Here is a 12,761-nt window from a genome sequence, read left to right as displayed (position 1 = left end):
CCCACAGGTCACCCCACAGTGCAGGTTCTGGAATCTTCTTTCGCCTGGAAATGTCACACAGCCATTTAATTTAATTTTAGTTTTTAACCAGCCCGTTATTCTTAGAGTTGCTTTCTTGAATTGTTCTGCTTTTCAAGTTCTATCTTTTGTTTCTTTATTTCTGGCTGTTATTTTGGAGGGCTCCTATAGTTTCATGTGCTGTAGCAGTAGAACTGTAAGCAAGAAGCCCGGGGAAGCCAATTGTTTTTTACATTCTAAGTAAGGCATGGACGTTTTACAATGTTCCAAAGGGAAATTAACTTGTGCTCCTTTCCAGGGTTTCAAAATCTATTTTTTGAAGCAGCGTCATTTATGGACGAGGTCTTTTAAAGTTTGCACGATCTTGCCTGTTGATAACATCTGTGGCTTATAATGGCCCTGAAAATATTTACAGCGTTTTCAGAACTTCTGAGAGAAGGAGTTTGTGGGAATTTTTTTTTTTTTTCTTCCTACACTCAGTTACATATGAAGCCTTTGAAACTTGACCAATAGGATCATAATTCTGTCTGGTGTGACTTCTCAGTTAGCTTGCACATGCCTTAAGTTTCTTTACTGGAGGAGATGAAATTGAATCCTCTGGCAGTTCAGTGTTCTTTTACAAAAATGTGGCTGGAGGCAGGAAATAATTGCACACAGCTTTAAAAATCATTGTTTTCATTGTTTAGGTTATAGCGTTGCTTTCTTCCCAGGTGAGTTTTTAATAGATTCAATTGTTATCCACAGGGAAAAGAATTTTATTTACATTTAATTTTTTAATTTTTTTATGTTTTTATTTTATTTTTGAGAAAGAGACAGTGTGAATGGGGGAGGGGCAGAGAGAGAGGGAGACACAGAATCTGAAGCAGGCTCCAGGCTCTGAGCTGTCGGCACAGAGCCCGATGTGGGGCTCGAACTCACGGACTGTGAGATCATGACCTGAGCTGAAGTCAGATGCTCAACGGATTGAGCGGCTACATTTAATTTTTAAAGCTACGGTGTATGTATATAAAAAGATGTGAATGAACTCTGAGCTGGGGCCGGGGGTGGGGGGGGGGGGCGGGCAGGGTCCTTTTTCTAAAAATCTGATGCTTGCAGCTCTGAGCTTGTCTCAGCTTTTTTGGGGGAGTTGGACATGACATAGTGCAGTAGTTACAGCAATTTGGCGGCGTGAGCTATGGTGGGAAGTGCATAGCAGTACCATCATCCTGGATGGGTTTTTCCTAATGCTGCTCTTTGAAAGGTTGTGTGGCTCCCTCTAGCGGCCATTGTCACCTACTGCGTCCCATATAGTAGTAACTCCTGGATGGTAACTTACTGTGACCTACCTGTGTGGTTGCTTCTCGGATTCTTATCCTCGTGCTTCCAAATTAGAGCATTCATTTTTTTTTTTTTAACATTTATTTATTTTTGAGACAGGGAGACACAGAGCATGAACGGAGAGGGTCAGAGAGAGGGAGACACAGAATCTGAAACAGGCTCCAGGCTCTGAGCTGTCAGCACAGACCCCGACGCGGGGCTCGAACTCACGGACTGCGAGATCATGACCTGAGCCGAAGTCGGCCGCTTAACCGACTGAGCCACCCAGACACCCCTAGAGCATTCATTTTTAAAAATTATTGAACTGTTATTGGTTAGGAATAAAATACAAGTAAACATTTGATAGTTACCAAGCACGCTTTGTCTGTAATGCATAAAAAGATAGTTTCACACATCAGGAAGTGTAGAATATACTGAATTGTCTGCTTCATTCTCTGATTCATTCATTCATTCATGCATTCTCATTCATTCATTCACTAGATTACTCTAATGGAGGATCTCCCAGTGCCAGGCCACTGGTTGAGGTGATAAGGATATAGTAGTGAATAAGGCTGAGTCTCTGAACTCATTTATGAGCTTACTTTTGCAAAGAGAAGTACATGAGGAATCATTACTGCATTATATAGAAACTCCCAAGGGAGCCCTGAAGTACTCTGGTGTTTTTCACTGCTTAGGATTCAATTTTGCCAAACCAAAGTTGGCTAATTTATAAAGTCTGTAAATAAACTTTAAAATTTACCTGTATAGGTAACGTTTCAATAATGTATTTATTTTTATTTGAAAAAATGTGTTTCTTGCATTTTCAGCTCAACTGGAAAACTATTTTCTTCCTAAAGCATCTGAGTGCCCCCCCCCCCCCCCCCCGAATCACCTACCTCTACGTATGGATTTTGGGATGTAGGAAGTACACAGTGGGACAGCAAAGTTATCCTTTCCAAGTTTGGTCTGATTTGGAAAGGGGGAGGAGGGCTGAATTAACAAGGGTGATTATGGGTTCTCTTGTGAGTAACAATTCCAGCGAGCAAAGAGAAGGGCCTAGGAATAGCTCTGCAAGCCTAACTCCGTTTAGTGTCCAGATAATTGGAAGAAAAGAATTCCAGCTCAGAAATGCTTGAGTAGTGCCTAAGGCTCTACTCCCAATCTCTGATCTTGGAAGCTAAGCAGGGAAGAGCCTGCTTAGTAGCTTGATGGGAGACATGCTTGAGTAGAACCATTGCTTCATGTCTCCCCAAACCTGGCAAGTTTCCCTTTTCTCCAGAAGGCACTGTAGCAGGTGTCACAGTGAAGTTCATGAGGATAGAATTGGGTCGTGGCGATCGGTACTTTCGGAAGGGTCCCTGCTGTACTGTTAATCTTTTGATTGTCTGCTCCCTCGGGGCCACCTCCATTTGCTTATGCCACTCTCTTGCTTGGGGAGGGCAGCACACCCGGGAAATTCCCAGGAGGACGTGAGCAGTTGTGGGCGGACTTCTCCAGATGATGGACCCAGAATGTCTGGTCGTGAAGGAGGCAAGAAGGTACGGTGGTGAATGTGTCATTCTGGGAATGTGTCTTGTTTTCTTAGCAATCACGTTGTGCTTGTTTAGCAAAGCTTTGAACCCACGAGGCCTCTCCCTCACCACCTTGGCTGTGGGTTTCTCCACGGCAGCGGGCTGTTGATTCACACTCGGAGTCTCTGTGCTGCGGAATGAGGCGAGGCCTTCGTAATTAGACTCTTCACGGTCCTCTTCTCTGAGCTACACAAGCTCTAACGAAGCCAGAACTAAACAGAGAACACGTGGCAATCAGCGTCACCCTGCTCTGTGAAGGAAGTATTGGAAAATCTGAATTTCACATTCTGCCATGGACCAGTGTCTTTCAAGCGGAGCAAATGTGCGGACAAATTTCTTTCTTTCCTCCTCCACGCCTCCAAGCCCAGATGCTGCAAAATGGAATATGGCATTAGGTCATTGTGGAGCCCAGAGTGATGAGAGAATAGACCCACCGACAAGGATGGCTGCTAAGTATTTCTTAGTGGTCCACCTTAGTGGTCTGCTTTGAAGCGATGTGATTCCATGAGGCATCTTCCCGAAGCCAAGACAGACATTGGCCGGTATAAGATAGTTCTGATAACGCCCCTTTTCGGCCACAGAAGGGTGTTTGCTCTTGAATTCCTGAAGAATTATTAATGATTTTAAAGCTCCCAAACTTAACAGTTGCAACTTGTGGGCAGTACTGCTTATTTTGGAAAGTAGATGATACGGGGATAGAAGACGCGACACCAAAGGCATGATCTATCCCAGTAAGCGCTGGATTGTTTTAGAAAAGCGGGCGGAGGAGGGGGCTTTCATTTTCCTTGGTTTGCAATGGAAAATTTGGCTCACTGACGATTCTACCAGGCCACCGAACTGACAGTATTGTGCTTTGCCTCTTTGCGGATCGCTGAGTTTGCATTTAAACCTCGAAGGCCTTTGAAGGGAGCAGGAGGTGTTCAGTGTGATGTCACGCCCGTGGGCAGGCATCTTGGGAGGTCCATGTGCTCAAGCATAAGTGTGCCACCTTTTAATGTAGTGCTTCTCGCTTTGCCCTTTCTCAGATCTCCATGGGCTGGGCTCTTCAGTTCCCTTCAGGAAGTATGTTCCCATCAGTAAATACGTGTCCAGAGTATCTTAAGAACAAAATACAGCGTCCCTGTGGCTGGCTGGGGTGTTGGAACCCGGCTCAGCCGTTCTGAATCTGAGCACGCAGTGAGTGCAGGGGCCCGGCCAGGACACTGCGGGCTTGTTCCAGCCAGCATTGGAGAGATTCGTTGATTTTTTCTTTTTTTTTTTTTTCTGATTCAGGAGAGGACCAGCGGAGAGCGGGAACAGACAAAGAGTGATGAAGACTGCGGAGTGGAAGAAGAAGCAGGGCGGCTTGGGCGAGCCTGTGGGGCCGAGCCGGCCAGGCAGGAAGCCAAGAGGACCGTGCTGGATGCAGGACTGGCCTGGGAGTCCCAGAAGAAGCACGTGCGGCCCAGCTCCTAACTCCCAGACTCCATCCTGACTCTTGTTGAGGGGCCCGTCTGGGCCCCAGGGGCCACGGGTGTGAGAGCTGCCCCTGTCACTCCATGCTCCTGTGGCCGGGAGCTGGCTTCTGTCCTTGCTGTGTTCTCCTTCGAGGAGAGGGTGACCGCACAGACCTTGACTGCCTCAGGCTTGTTTTGTGGGCCCAGGTGATAGAAAGCCTGAGAAAGTGCTGCGTTCCTCAAGCACAAAGATCTAAAGAGGTACAGGTAGTTATTTTCCCAAGCTCGAATTTCAGAAGCTCGTTTGTTTAACCTAGTGTAGTTTCTGTTACTCGGGGGGGTTTGTAAAGATCTCACCGGAACCACACGCATGTGCCTCTTTCTTGAAGCTCAGAGAAGGGCCACGCCCGTTCCGTCCGGCACTGCAGAGATCTGTTTCAGGTTTGCTCACGCCAGTCCAGATGTTACCGTGAGACCACAGACACCAGAAGGGCTTCTAGGGAGGCACCTTTCTTTTCCAGAGAAACTTCAGCCACATCAGAAGCTCCCCGAGGGCAGTGGCTGGGATTGGCTGGTGCAAACCACCCATGGGTCCCTCGGTCACATGTGGCCTCGCATACAGGAGGCACTTAGAGCAGGCTCCGGGCGGTGTCAGGATCTCAGCCATGGCCTGATTCAGAGGGGAAGCCACTGGAGGGGGCTCTGGGCTGATGTTTCTTCCAGTGTATTGGTGCCTGGAGGGAAAAGACCCATACTGGTAAAGGTGAGTCTAAAGGTGCCAGCCAACCCCCAGTGTGACAGTGGCCTCCTCGGCTACCTACACGGCCCTGCTTGGGGCGTGTGCTCGGCCGCTGTTAGGGCTTTGGAGCTGAACCGAGGGACCCCCTGCCCGTAAGAGCCCAGTGAGGACAGGAGAAGCAGGCCTTCCACGGGGTAAGGCGCGGTCCGGGCTGCTTCATGAGGCCCCAGAGCCTGCTCCCTGAAAGCTGTGGCGGGGGTTTCTCTGCAGCTGGCGTAGTCTCACTGATGTTCAGTAGGATTCTAACCAGAGGAAGCTGGCTGAGTCGTCTTGGGGCAGGCAACGCGGTCCCGGCTCCTGCTTCCGTGTGAATGCAGACCTGATCTTCTCCCTGGGGACACCCCTCTGGGGCTCTGTCACTATCTTTGGAGCATCCAGGCCTGTCACAGAGGGCCCTGATGACTCTGCTCCCATCTCTGGGCACGCCTACCTTGCGTTCTATATCCCAGCTGCCTGGGCTTTCCCATCAGACGCACCTGTACCCTTGCTTCAAGGTCAGCGCTCATGCACTTGTTCTGCCATGGGCATGTGCCTTTTCCTCTCTCCCTCTGTGCTTCTGTCTTTCTCTCTGTCCTCCTTTTTCTCTTTCACTCTCCCTCCTCCCCTCCTCCCTCTCTGTCACTCTCCCTTCCCTACCCCTCTTATGCGCGTGTACACACACACACACACACACACACACACACACAGCTTGTCAATCAGTCTGATTCCTACTCCTACATCTAGTCTCAGATGTCCCTTCCTGACCACCTCCTTCTTCCCTTCCTACATGTTCTCAAAACACCGGGCACTCAGTTGTGAGCCCCATGAGTCGCCACCAGGGTCAGCCCTGGGTCTGCTCAGTTGCTGCTTGTGTCCCCAGCGCCAGTGTAGAGGCAGTCCTCAACTGCATGGGGAATGAACGGTAATAGATCACCTCAAGGGTGAGGGGTGACAGCTTCCTTCTGTTCATCTGTTGCTAGACTCTGGAGATGGATGGAAGAACAGTTTTAGCTTTTTAGGGGTGTAGTAAATTCCTATCCTGGAGCCTGGGTTTAGGGAGGAGACCACCAGCACCAGATACTCACTGCTGTTTCCCTAAGTGGACAGAGGGCACATGTGATGGGACCTCTGTTAATTATTTATTCATCCATCTGTGTGTTCATCCACCCATCTGTCTGTCTTTTCCTCTACCTGTTAGTCCATCTGTCTACTTACCTACCCACTTGTCTCCATCCATCAGTCCACATTTGTCCATCCATCTGTCCATCCACTCAGCTGTCCATCTGTCCACATTTGTCCACCCACTCGTCTGACCATGTTTGTCCTTCCATTCATTTATCCATCCACCCACCTGTCTGTTCATCTGTCCTGATACCCATCCATCCATCTGTCCATCCTGTTTGTCCGTCCATCCAACTGTCTGTCCACGCACCTGTCTGCCCACATCTGTCCATTTGTGTATCCCTCTACTCATCCATCCATCCATCCATCCTGTTGTACAACCAGTATCCAGGGGGTACGTGGGTAGTTCAGTCAGTTAAGCGTCCAACTCTTGATTTCAGCTCAGGTCAAGAACTTGCCATTCGTGAGATTGAGCCCCGCATCGGGCTGTGTTGCTGACGGTGCAGAGCCTGCCTGGGATTCTCTCTCTCCCTCTCTCTCTCTGCCCTTCCCCCATGCGTGTGCGTGCATGTGTGCGTAATCTCTGAAAATAAATTAACTTTAAAAACCCTGGATATTTAACATGTTTGCTCAGGGCCAAGCTCTGTGCTGGGCACTGGGGGTAGGTATATAGATAAGTGAAATGTGATTACTGGACTCGAGGAAACCGGTCTCTCTGGAAGGGTCTCTTCTAGAGTGTTCCCCGGAGTTGTTTGTCTTACACCCATTAGAAAGAGGGAAGAGTCCAGTGGAAAGAAATAGAGTGCAGAGCTCCATATGGAGACTGCATGAAGTCCCCAGTGCATGTGGACTCTGTGTGAAGGAGGCACGGACCATAAAAGTGGACTTGCAGTGGAATCTGCGGCCAAGGGGGTGCTCTGTGTGTGGTGGCAGGCCTGGCCTTTAACCTGTGACACAATGGGTGCTGTGAACTTGACACTGTTTGGCATGAATGGCTGGTGCTTTGTGTTTACCTGGAAACGAACTGATGAAAATGTCTCAGGGGTTTGTTGAAGTTCCTGTTCAATAAAAACATCCTCCCAAGGGAGAAGAACTGATGTGTTGGTGTAGTTCATTTAAAGATGTTAAAAAAAAAACACACAAAAAAACAACCCTGCAGAGTTAGAAGGAAACACACTGGGGCTCTGAGCAACCCCCTCTCTGGCCAGTGACACGGTTGGTTTAGGTCGGGCTGTGTGCAGGGTTTCCTTCCACATAGCTTGGAATGTCCGTGAGGAATGTCCATAAAGTGTGTGTGTGTGTGTGTGTGCGTGTGGGCTGTGTTGTTTTTGTTACAAACCATAAAATGAATTTCATTCGAAGTATATAATTCTTTTTTTTTTTTTAGTATATTTGCAGAGTTGTGCAATCAGCGCTCAGTCAGTACCCCAAAAAGAAACCCCGCACCTATTAGCAGTCTCTCCCTTTCCACCCCATCCCCCCCAGCCTTAGGCAACCACAAATCTACTTTCTCTCTCTTTAGATTTGCCTGTTCGGGACATGTCCTACAGGTGGAATTATACTGTGTGTGGTCATTTCCATCTGGCTTCTTTCACTTGATGTAACATTTTTAAAATTCATCCACAGTGTAGCACGCATCAGTACTTTATTCCTTTTTATAGCTGAATAACATTCCGTTGTATGGATATACCGCATTTTATTTATTCATATACCAATGAATGCATTTTTAGATCGATTTCTTGGCTCTTGTCAGTATTTTTATGTGGACATGTTATTCAGTTCCCTTGGGTATATACCCCAGAGTGGAGTTTCTGGGTCAGAAGGTAACCTATTTTTGAGCCATTGCCAAATTGTTTTTTCGAAGGGATGACCCCATTTGGCATGCCCTCCAGGAGTGTATGAAGGTTCCAGTCTATCCCCATACAAGCCAGCACTGGTTGCTATTCGTCTTGTTGACTACAGCATCCTTCCTGGTGCTTGAGAACTAGCAGGTGTCTCATTGTGGTTTTCATGTGCATTTCCCTGATGACTAACGATGTGGAACGCGTTTCCATGGGCTTGTTGGCTCTTTGTGTGTCTTCTGTGGAGAAATGTCTACTCAGATCCCTTACCCATTTCTTTACTGGTCTGTCTTTGTTTTATTAAGTTGTAACAGTTCTTTATATATTCTGGATACAAGTCTCTTTTCATATATATCATTTGCAGATATTTTCTCCTATTCTGTGGGTTGTCCGCTTCCTTGATAGTGTCACTGAAGGCACAGCGTTTTGGGTTTTTGATGATGCGCAGTTTGTCCACTTTTCTTTGGTTGCTTGTGTATTTGGTGGAGTAGTAATGATTGGGTCTTAAAGTGCACTCCATCTAAAGGGAGTTATTGGGGAGAAAGTTATTTGATTCTACAATGAATACAGCAAAATCCACAAAGCAATCATTAGAAGAAAGCCATCCCTGGATCCCAGGCTCATGCCCTGTGAGAGGGGCATTGCCCTGCAGGTTGCTCCAACCCAAGCTGACCATATGATCCAGAAATTCCGCTTCTGGGTATGTAACCAGGAGAACTGAAGAGATATGGCCACATAAAAGCGTGTACACAAATGTTCAAAGCACCTTATCGATGATAGCCCCAAACTGAAATCATTCCCAAAGCCCATAGATTGGTAGGCAGATCAACAAAATGTGGTAAATCCATACAATGGAATATTTAGCTATAAAAAGGAGTAAAGTACAGATGCATGCTACACTGGATAAACCTTAAACACCTTATTATGCTGGGGCGCCTGGGTGGCTCAATCAGTTGAGCGTCCAACTCTTGGTTTTGGTTCCTAGTTCGTGGGTTTGAGCCTCGCATCAGGCTGTGTTGCTGACAGTGCAGAGCCTGCTTGGGATTCTCTGTCTCCCCTTTTCTCTTTCCCTCCCCAGCTTGTTCTATCTCTCTCTCTGTCTCCCTGTCTCTCTCTCTCTCTCTCTCTCAAAAATAAGTAATAAACTTAAAAAACACATTATGCTAAGCAGAACAGCAGCAGCAGCAACAAAACAGATGCAGGGTGGGCAGAGGATGTTGGGAATCCGTGGTCCTATAGAAGCTTGCCTTACGAATGCAGGGTCTAGTCCTGGCGGCGGACGTTCACTGCTGTGTACTGGCTCCTTGAACAAGTTTTCTTTCAGGAAGTGGGGTTTCAGGCTATATTAGCATCAGATACTTCGTTCCAGGAAGGCTTTGAGAACATGCCCTTTGGGGCGAGGAAGAAACATAAATCCAACTGGGTGGCTACTTGCAGAAACCCTAGGGGCCCCACAGATCACGAGACAGTTTCTAAAACCCCCATTTTCTGCGAGAAGCATTATAAAAGTTTTGATTTTGATTGAGTTCTCTTTCTAGGGAGAGATGGTCAGCAACTGGAGGTTTGGAAGTTAGGTGTGGGGGTTTCCCTGTTGAGAAGCTGTGAAATTCCTTGGCCAATTTTATCTTCCGCCTCCCGCCGTTTCACACAGGGTGCAGAATGTCCCAGTGGCCAGGCAAGAGAGAGATGAGCTGGAAACCACAGCGACCCAGTCACGGGTCTGCGAGCCCAGCACCCAACCGGACATCCAGGGGTCTGGGCATTCTGTCATTTTCAGTATCTACTGAGACTTTATCAGAAAGTAATTTCCTGTAAGAAAGATCCTACAAACGGTGCAGCAACAGAAGTGCTTCCCTGAATGTATTCTGCAGGCTTTCTAGAAGGTAACCTCTCCCAACAGTGATGCTGGGCAGTGGGCAGATGAGCTGCAGAGCTTGTGACCTTTCATAGCCTTCATTGCCCCCGACTCAAGGCACCCACGCCCCAGTGGGCAGCTCATGGCTGTTGTACGAGGTGGATACTGAGCAGATGGCTCCTTTGGTCTCTGGGTGCTCGGCCCCTGTTTGAATTCCATGGAATTGGAGGACGTGCCCTTGGGTGGATGGTGGTACAGTCTTCCTGGCTCCGTGTGAATTGCAGGAATAGGCTTGGTTGTTATTCCTACTTGGCTGTACACTGGCCTGATTTGGCGGATGTTTGCTGGATTCTCAGGTTACCAACAGAAGCAGGTAAAAACCACATCGTTTCATATATATGTATATATATATTTTTTTCATATATATATTTTTCATATATATATATTTCATATATATATGTTTCAAAATATAAATATATGTTCAAAATATACATATATATTTCTCTCTCTCTCTCTCTCTCTATATATATATATATGTAGGAGATATACATATATATATATATCTCCAAACGTGTGTATTATGTTTGTAAAGTAATTTAGAAAATTTGTATAAATTAAATCTACATAAGCTACATAAGGAACTATATGGAATATGCTTTTCATTTTTTAGAGAGAGAGCACGAGCAGGGGAGAGGGTCAGAGAGAGAGAGAGAGAGAGAGAGAGGGAGAATATCAAGCAGGCTCCATGCTCCGCGCAGAGCCCGATGAGGGGCTCCATCCCAGGACCCCGGGATCATGACCCGAGTCGAAATCAAGGGTCACATGCCTAACTGACTCAAACACCCAGGCACCCCATAAGGAACATACTTAAAGGTACCACTGTAGGTAGAACGCGGGCCTTTTCCGGCCTCCCTCCGTGGGCATTTGTTTCTGGGGCTTCCCAGGGCAGGGCCTTGGTGGGGACGGGATGTCACCTCTTGGCTTGGGTCTGTCCTGCCCACACTGGCAGTGGCTCACGCGTACAGTTGTCCTGTCAGAGTGCCTGGTCTCAGATGCCCAGCCGCGTGGGCACCACGGGCCGCACTGGCAGCCTTCCACACCCGACTCCTGCCCTGCGGCCCCGCAGGCATCTGTGGGTGCTTCCTCGGGTTCCCCCGGGACGAGATGCTGCAGCCTGCAGATTTCCTTGTGACCTGTGCCTTGCTGTTTCTGGCCATGTGGGAAACCCCTTGCTTTCCCCTGGGACCGTTGTGGCTTTGCTGTGGGGCGGGCCCTGGCACCCCCCGTGTAACCTCCATAGTCTGGGGCTCAGGCTGCCCTTTGGGGCCTTCCCTGGGAACTCCAGGCCGGGATAGGGCGTACCTCCTTTCCACTCTGGAGCCCCCAAATCTGTCTGAGAGTTCCTGCCACCCCCTCCCATCCCACCCCTGCCCCAATGAGACCTCAAAGCCGATGAACCGGTCATTTCTTTTCCGCGGATGCCCTGTGTCCTCACGTGTAGCACAGAGCCAGACTCTGAGCATGCATTGTCAGTGCCTGGCAGAGTCCCGGTGCCCTCGCTGTTGCACATCCCATCCCTCAGGGCAAGCTCCTTGGCCGATTCGCACAGTCTTCGAGCCTCCAGGGGGATGTGGGCTGCTGACGACGCACAGCTTGAAATCCCACCGTCAGAAATGTTTGCCTTTGGGGGTGCCTGGTAACCCAGGGGTTTGTGTCCCGAGACCGAAAAGAGCATGGGGCCCGGTTCCAGCCTGGCCCCTCACTGGGGTCTGGGATGGCAGCTTCCTTTCTGGGGAACCCGGGGTCCTCATCAGTGAAATGAAGGCGTGAGTCGAAGTGAGTCCAGGTCTATGAACTGGCAGCTGGAGGGCCCACACCAGTACACAGGTGAGATTTGTCTGGCGACACAGGGGTTTAGGACCCAGACACAGCTGTCCTCCTCACCATTCGCTGGCTGTGTCACTCGCCAGCTGGAGCCAGTCACGTTTGTACTCCCTTGTGACTGGCTAAATGATGACCCCCCACCGATGTCCGTGTCAGACTTCCCGGAAGCTGTAACTATATTCCCTCAGGTGGTAAAGGGGACTTCCCAGAGATCTCAGAATGGGGACATTATCCTGGATTACCCGCATGGGCCCCATGTAGTCACAGGGGCCCTTAAATGACAGAGGCAGCGGGAGGTTGGCTACAAAAGACATCATTAGGGGGATGTGCTGTGAGAGAGACTCCACCCACCATCAGGGGTTTCCAGTGTAGAAGAAAGGGCCATGTGCCAGGGGATACAGGCAGCTTCTAGAACCTGGAAGAAGCCAGGAAGCAGATTCTCCCCCTGGAGCCTTAAGGAGGAACACAGTGCCGTGGACACCTTCGTTTTAGCTCCGGGAGACCACCTTCCAGAACCGTATGATAATAAACCGTGCAGTTTTAGGCCACTAAATGCGTGGTTGTTTATTAACAGAGGCAATAGCAACGAGTATACCCCTAGACAGTGGTTCTCTATGGGTGCCGATTGGCCCCCCCGGGGGCATTTGGCCACGTCTGGCGCCATTTTTGGTTGTCACAGTTGGATGAGGAGTGAACTGGAGCTGGTGGGTAGAAGCCAGGGAGGCCGCCCGGCATCCTAAAAGGCCGGGGTGGCCCTTGCAACCTCGGCCTGAATTGTCACACCAAGGCCGAGAAACCCTGCCCCACACTAACAGATGCCTTTAGCTCTCAAGTCCCGGGTGTCTGCAGACTTGCTCCGTCATGGCTTCAGAGCAAGCTGAGAGCTCGGGTCTTGAGGCACGGATGGACCACTTTAACCTGCTACTTATGAGGACGGGGCTTGCAAGCTGACACGGCAGA

General features: G+C 49.0%; 1 protein-coding gene across 2 annotated transcripts in view; it reads left to right on the top strand.

Moving 5' to 3' along the window:
- The window catches only part of LOC102969546 (protein FAM169B), an 88,914-nt gene extending 83,193 nt beyond the window's left edge, over positions 1 to 5,721 (top strand). For both annotated transcript variants that reach the window (XM_042988144.1, XM_042988143.1), the window contains 2 exons: positions 2,758 to 2,852; positions 4,158 to 5,721. In XM_042988144.1, the coding sequence (XP_042844078.1) occupies positions 2,758 to 2,852; positions 4,158 to 4,340 (278 nt within the window). In that variant the 3' untranslated portion in view covers positions 4,341 to 5,721. The remainder of the gene's footprint in view (positions 1 to 2,757; positions 2,853 to 4,157) is intronic.
- The last annotated feature ends 7,040 nt before the right edge of the window (positions 5,722 to 12,761 follow it).

The sequence above is a fragment of the Panthera tigris genome, chromosome B3 (genome assembly GCF_018350195.1).
Source record: "Panthera tigris isolate Pti1 chromosome B3, P.tigris_Pti1_mat1.1, whole genome shotgun sequence".
NCBI lineage: Eukaryota > Metazoa > Chordata > Mammalia > Carnivora > Felidae > Panthera > Panthera tigris.
Note: the sequence above shows the minus strand (reverse complement) of the source record. Positions and strands in the feature narration are given on the sequence as shown.